General features: G+C 42.8%; 1 protein-coding gene across 2 annotated transcripts in view; it reads left to right on the top strand.

The window, feature by feature from the left end:
* igsf21a (immunoglobin superfamily, member 21a) overlaps positions 1 to 6,765 on the top strand; it is a 360,747-nt gene that overhangs the window by 320,059 nt on the left and 33,923 nt on the right. For both annotated transcript variants that reach the window (XM_050038823.1, XM_050038824.1), the window contains one exon: positions 1,233 to 1,710. In XM_050038823.1, the coding sequence (XP_049894780.1) occupies positions 1,233 to 1,710 (478 nt within the window). The remainder of the gene's footprint in view (positions 1 to 1,232; positions 1,711 to 6,765) is intronic.

Below are 6,765 nucleotides of genomic sequence, written 5' to 3'. Positions count from 1 at the left end.
AAAAATTCAAAATGGTGGAAAATCTATATAACTGGAAGTTATGGGTTCTTGAAGCAAATTTGTTCCTCATGAGGAGAGGCATCTCTGTGCAAAGTTTCATGTCTCTACGACATACGGGGCATGAGATATGCCCATTCAAAGTTTGCAATTTCAGTCGGTTGCTATAGCGCCCGCCTTTGGCCAGTTGGTGTAATATTGCTTCATTCGCATCCTCCCATGACCCTCTACCACTGTGCCAAATTTCACATGGATTGACCAAGTCAGTGAGGAGAAAAACATGGAACAGACACACACACAGAGTTTTCGTCATTATATAGTAAGATAGAGACCTGGGACAATGAAATGACTCTTCTGACCTGTAACAGCATATAGGCTCCTCTTTTATACCTGAGACTCTGGACCTGCGTTCATGTAATGGATTCTTTTTCTTCAGTGATCTGACTGGTCAGAGGTCAGGGTGTTGACAGGCTGTGATCCGATATCCTGAAGTTAACCTGCTCCGAAGCAGGTTAGCTGTTAAGCATAAGTCGCCATGGTGATCTATCCTGGTAAAAAGAGCTTCATAGTACTGAAAACCCTGAGTTAACCCCAAAGGTAACTCGCTAACTTCAAATCCTGCTTCGTAGCACAGGCCTCTGATGATGTTCTGATGATTCTAAAATCATTTTTAAAGCTGCAGTAGTAGTACTGTAGTAGTAATGTGAAAGATGTCGTTCCTATAGTGACAAAACTCTGTGTGACACAGCTCTACAGAGCATGTTTGTCTCTTTCAGCTCATTGTTTTGACTTTACAACTTTCCTGCCTCACTTCTCTCTCACTGCTTTCATCATCTTCAAAATGTTCCATTAAACCTACTGTACACAACCTGCCCAGCACCAAAAGGCAGACGGACAAAGTAAGGGACCTGGTGGGTGAACGTAGCGTAGCATTTAGCTTCTAAAGAGCCAGATATTTTCCTCAGAAGTTGACTGAGACAAAAACAGAGCCAAAAGTGAATATTTGACTTATGTTCGCCAGGTGGCCAGAAATGGGACTTCAAATAAATGCAAATGTCTCTCTGTGTCTGCCGGATGTGTAAATAGGAGACTATTTGCGACCACATTTGCCAACTTTATGAGGTGTTATTATGACAATGCTGTTCTTTGTTTATTTTTTTATGCTAGTAGAAAATATAAATGATTTCAAATATGTCTTTCCATCTCTCTCTGTATCCTAAAATGTCCCGTCTAAGGTGTACTTCAAGCGTGATGGCGAGCTGATCGAAGTGATCTCCTACACTCAATCCTCCAGCGAGCAGGGAGGCGGCGCAGCGGGGGTGAGAGGAGCCAGGCCGCTCATCAGCAGGGACCTGGATGACACTAAACTGCAGCGTTCCCTCTCCCTCCTGGACCCCGAAGGGCGGGCGCCACGTCTGTACACAGAGAGCCCCCAGCGTGTCCACACTCAGGGCCAGCAGGCCTACGAGCCCAGCCCCGCTACGGAGGTCATCCCCGAGACGGTGGTGAGCCGGGAATTCCCCCGCTGGGTGCACAGCACAGACCCTCTCTACTACTTCAGCCACACTCACATCCCCCAGAGTGACGGCTCAGTGGTGGTGCAGGCCCGGCTCACCTGGACCCTCAACCCTCAGCTGGATAACGACGCCCTGTTCAGCTGCGAAGTGAAGCACCCGGCGCTGTCCATGCCCATGCAGACAGAGGTCACTCTAGGTGAGCGCGATGCAGACTGACTCATTGTTTTTGCATGCTATTCTCATTCCTCTACCACCTTTCTTTCCTCATCTGTCCTCTAATCCTCCTCCCGCTCCACCCAAAACACTCCACCTCCACAAACACACACACACCCTTTTCTCATTTCTTCACGCTTTTAATCTCCTGCTGTCTCCTTGTATCTCCTTGCCGCACTTGGAAACCGACTGGGCCCCCTTATGTGTCCCTTGCAAATGTACTCAGAACAACACTGATTTTCATTTGATGCTGCTTAATTGTGTTACAGCTGAGCAGATTGCGAGTTTAGCGGCGAATGCAAAACTCCGAGTGACTGACAGGGCAATTCATCGAGCTGTCTGTTGCTAGATTGAGTTAACTCAGTACCGTTATTGAAAAAGTCAACCTGAATTAGAGAAGTCAAATGAGAATTTAGACACACTGACCAGTGTTATATATCTTTAGAGAGACGATCTCGGAGATGCTGCCCTCCTTCAGACTTCACTGAGCATCTCCCCTAAGCTCCTCAGTCTCACATTTTAGTTTTGTAGCCTGTAGATTTCATCACTTTATTTCAAGGAGAGAAACACCACGGCAGGGGGATTTTATTGGTTTGCTGCAAACTATCAAAGCAGAAGACGTAGCGATGCAGAGTCATACTTTAAGGGGAAGAGTTAGCATTAAGTTTTAATGTTGTGTGTGATCCAAGAGAGGCAAAGACACACACACACACACTCTTTCTCATTTTTTTGTAATCTAAAAACAAAGATGGCTTCCGGCGCATCCAATTAACACTTCAAAGGCAATACGTTGGCATGGTCCTCCTGGAGACAAGCCACACAATCCTGACATGATAAACAGAGACATTATCTTCCATGAGATGTTAGCAATGGTTGAAGACAGAGGGAGAATGTGAATGAGGAGGCTGAGGCTGGTACATATTTGCTTGCTGCTTTGTGTCTCGCTGTCAGTGTTTTTATCTCGCATCACCACCTTTCATTTTATTAAAAGTATCCCTCTTACTATGCCGGCGAGCAGCTGTGGTCACTGTGAGGCGATGTATAGAAACTGTCATTATCATCTAGAGGAGGAGAGTCTTTAATAGGTTTTAGAAATGACAAGTAGGGATTTAAAATCTCCCGTAAACAAGCCGCTCGCACGGCACAGCTTTTTTCTTTTCTCAGGCAAGGTCCACTTTTATAAAGGAAGATCTGTGAAGACTTGACATGATTTAGTTTATTTACACAAAATTATATAAAATAAGCTGCTGGTGTGTGTTTGCTGCATAAATACACAGAATCAAAGACTCAGAGGGCATAGTGGGAATTCACAGTGAAATTAAACAACATGTACTTATTAAGTGTTTACAGAAGGACTGAAGAAGTTGTTTCTGGTTGTATTTGAGTCCTAAAACCAATTTTTTTATTAAAATAAATCATCTTGTGTGGCACAGTGATGCAGTGGTTAGCATTATCGCCTCACAGTTTGCATGTTCCACCCATGTCAGTGTGGGTTTCCTCCAGGTACTCCAGCTTCCTCCCACAGTCCAAAGACATGCAGGTTAACTGGTGACTCTAAATTGTCCGTAGGTGTGAATGTGAGTGTGAATGGTTGTCTGTCTCTGTGCGTCAGCCCTGTGATAGTCTGGGGACCTGTCCAGGGTGTACCCTGCCTCTCACCCAATGTCAGCTGGGATAGGCACAAAAAATTAACAAGTAGTGCGCTTACAGTAAAAAACCCAATGTTATCATCATACATTAGCAATAATATCAGCATTTAGTGTAAAGCAGTTACTAAGGGTGCTTTCACACCTGCCCTGTTTGGTTCGGTTCAGTCAAACTCAAGTTCGTTTGCCCCCTAAGTGCGGTTCGTTTGGGCAGGTGTGAACACAGCAACTGCACTCGGGTGTGCACCTAAACAACCAGACTGAGACCTTCTTGAAGAGGTGGTCTCGGTCCGGTTACAAACAAACTCTGGTGTTTGTGGTGAGAACGTGTTCCGATCTCGATCTGAACCAACTGCAGTCACATGACACATTGTTTAGGTTGAACATGAGCATGTTACAGTCCTGGAGGATTATTAATGTGCACCTCCTCCTGTACTGCCTTAATATGCACATTCAGCACATCCAATGCATCAAAACATTGTTTTCTAGTTGGAGCCGCGCCTCGTTTTCAAACTGTATGGTTTGACTAAAATGAACAATGACAGCAATATAGTCCACGATGAGCAGCGCTAAAATCAACCTGCGTAGTTGTCCCTCCATTGTGACATTAGAAAGTGTCACATTTATCTTGCAAGTGTACTCTTCTTCAACGTTTGCTTTACTTCCTGGATTTTTCCCACATGGAAATTCTGACCAATCAAAAGCAGCTTTCTCGTGCATGGGATTTTATCTGGTCCGCATGTAAACGCTGCCGTGAGAACACGAACCAACTCTAGGCAATTATACAACTTTGTAACAAAATGAGTCCCTGATTCAGACCAAAGCAAGACAACTCTAGGTCTGAAAGCAGCCTGAAACAGACTGTTCACATCAGAGTACATTCTTTTTTAAAACACGTACAGTTATTAGCATTTTTTCTCATCTGGTACCTTCTAATAAAACTGCAACTTCCACATCCTGTTTAGAATAACACTAGTTGAAGGTTAATTCCAAGTTTTTATCACCAACAGGAAGCCAGATGAGACAAAATTACATTAAAAGCAAGACCATTAGCACGGAGCTATGGTTTCAGACTGAACACAGATAATTTTAGATGACACTAATTATCTCTGAGGCCAAGCCACTAAAGGGGCGTGGGGTATAGAGGCCAGCAATAATTATCCTACATATAATCAATGATAACCACATTTTATTGTGAATCAAAATATTCACCATTGCTAAAAACAAACATTGTACTTATTGTTGCTTTAGTAAAATGTAGCCTGTTTAGGGATGGGAGAAGCAACATGCACATTGCGTGTCGATATGAGTAAAGCAGATTTTGGGACGGCCCATTCACTGGACCTTTTTCAGGGACCCAGCCATTTCTGTAGGCGGGCCTGGTCCCAAGTAGCAGCCTGATGTTTTGGAAGTTTAATATAAAAAACATTGTATGACACTGAGGACTTGCTGCGTCTGAATTTGGATGATGGCAGATAATCTTGTTGCAGTAGGTTGGACTATCCATCAGTCCAGTTTTCTTTTGATGGTGCACTCACAGACTGTTGCTTGGGGGAGAAAAAGTTTTAGATTTTGGGTTAATTTCAGTTCTTTCCGTTTTATGTGCCAAGAAGAGTTCCTGCCAGAATCCATATACATATCTGGGTAAATAGGGTGAATCTACAGGGTCTCAATTAGTGAGGAAGGGACACTCCTCTCTGTTGTACCTTTGGAATCAATCAGTTCAGACTGACAGGAGGAGCATACTTTTTAGATAGAAATCTAGTGCAGAGCAGCTCAGAGGACTCAGCTGGCATTATTCTATATGTTCAACAAATCCCATGAACAGATCAAAACCTTATTCTGTGTATCATACTCAACATCGAGCCTTTAAACACTTTAAACATATTCAGTTTTCAGCCTAGTCTTCATCAGAAGTAAATGTTGGCATTGTACATATATGCAAATCATGCATTCATTACATTTGTGCGTTTCATACACATCATATCAACACTTCTGAAGTGGCAGTATATGAGCTTCCTTTGTCATTAGGAGGTGGAGGGGATGGTGGATGGCGTGTCACCTAGGTGAGACGCCTGCCAAGCTGCAGACCACTTCAAAACCACTGTTGGACACCAACAACCAACAAAGCCAGTTGCTTTTTTACAGAGACATGGCTGCATTTCCTGCTGGGATTGCACAACCAAGAGTGGGTTTTATAAGCCAAAACATGAACTTTTCCAAACTGTAACCAAGTGGTTTCTGTGCCTTCACCTTATCAAAAGTAAGAAAGCATTACATTTCAATGTATCTGCTACATAATAATGTACAATCAATCAATCAATCAGTCAAACTTTATTTATATAGTGCCTTTCATACATCAAAAATGCAACCCCAAAGCGCATGAATGAACAATGCCAACATTCATTCTGGTGACTGGGATCATTTAAAGAAAGGCTGGGTAATTTTCAAAACATTTAGTCTCACTCTTTATCTTTTTTTTTTGCACTTTGACCACTTTTTTTGTCTTAAATTAATAGACTCGTTTTGCACTGATCTCAGCCTGTGGTCATTTTTGTGGCATTCTGGCCCAATTACATTAGTGTGTGGGTGTCTCCTCTGCCATCCTTTCTAGTTTGTTTATTGTACCGACACACCCAAGACAAACTTTTTTGTTGCCCCAAGTAGGCATAGTTTCACAGCAGCTCTAAAGCGGGATTTATTATATTTATTATACACATGTGGCCTACACCATTGTGAGCATTTAAACTTGTGTGGTGGTGTCTGTGTCACTCTGCAGTTACACCTCCAAAACACTAGTTGGCGGTGGAGTTTCTGTGAAGTGCTGTAAAGTTTAGTTATTTCAAAACACTCATTAAACACACATTAAACACACATTAAACATGGCTTAATAGAGACAATTTCAAACACAAGTACACAAATCAGCTTCACTATAACTCACAGGACTCACAGACAAAGCATTTTTTCTTTTCTTGACACTTTTCCCTCAAATACAACATGCTAATTTTATTAGCACAAGCCTATGACATTTTACAATGTGTAAATTACATTTCCTCTGCTCACATGACACCAGGATCAACAACAACATTTCACAAAGGTAATGTTACAATTTTTGGCTCCATTACAGCTCACAAGGTTCACTGACAAAACAACTGTCTTAGGGCCTGTGTCCACATAGCACCTTTTCTGGCAGAAAGGCGCTGGAAGGGCGCTGCGGAGCGCTGGGATGAAGCGTCTGTGTGCCCCAAAAAAAAAAAACGCTCACGAGGGTTTTCGTTTCTATGACAACAATATCTTGACAATTCCTGTAGCCGCGCAGTTTTGCAGCATCGCCTCTTTGTTTTTTATCTATAGTTTGACATTTATTTCACGATGAGCACCAACCGGAAGAT

Source organism: Epinephelus moara, chromosome 24 (genome assembly GCF_006386435.1).
Source record: "Epinephelus moara isolate mb chromosome 24, YSFRI_EMoa_1.0, whole genome shotgun sequence".
In the NCBI taxonomy this organism is placed as follows: Eukaryota; Metazoa; Chordata; class Actinopteri; order Perciformes; family Serranidae; genus Epinephelus; species Epinephelus moara.
The sequence above is the reverse complement of the archived record's forward strand: the minus strand, read 5'-3'. Positions and strand labels throughout refer to the sequence as shown.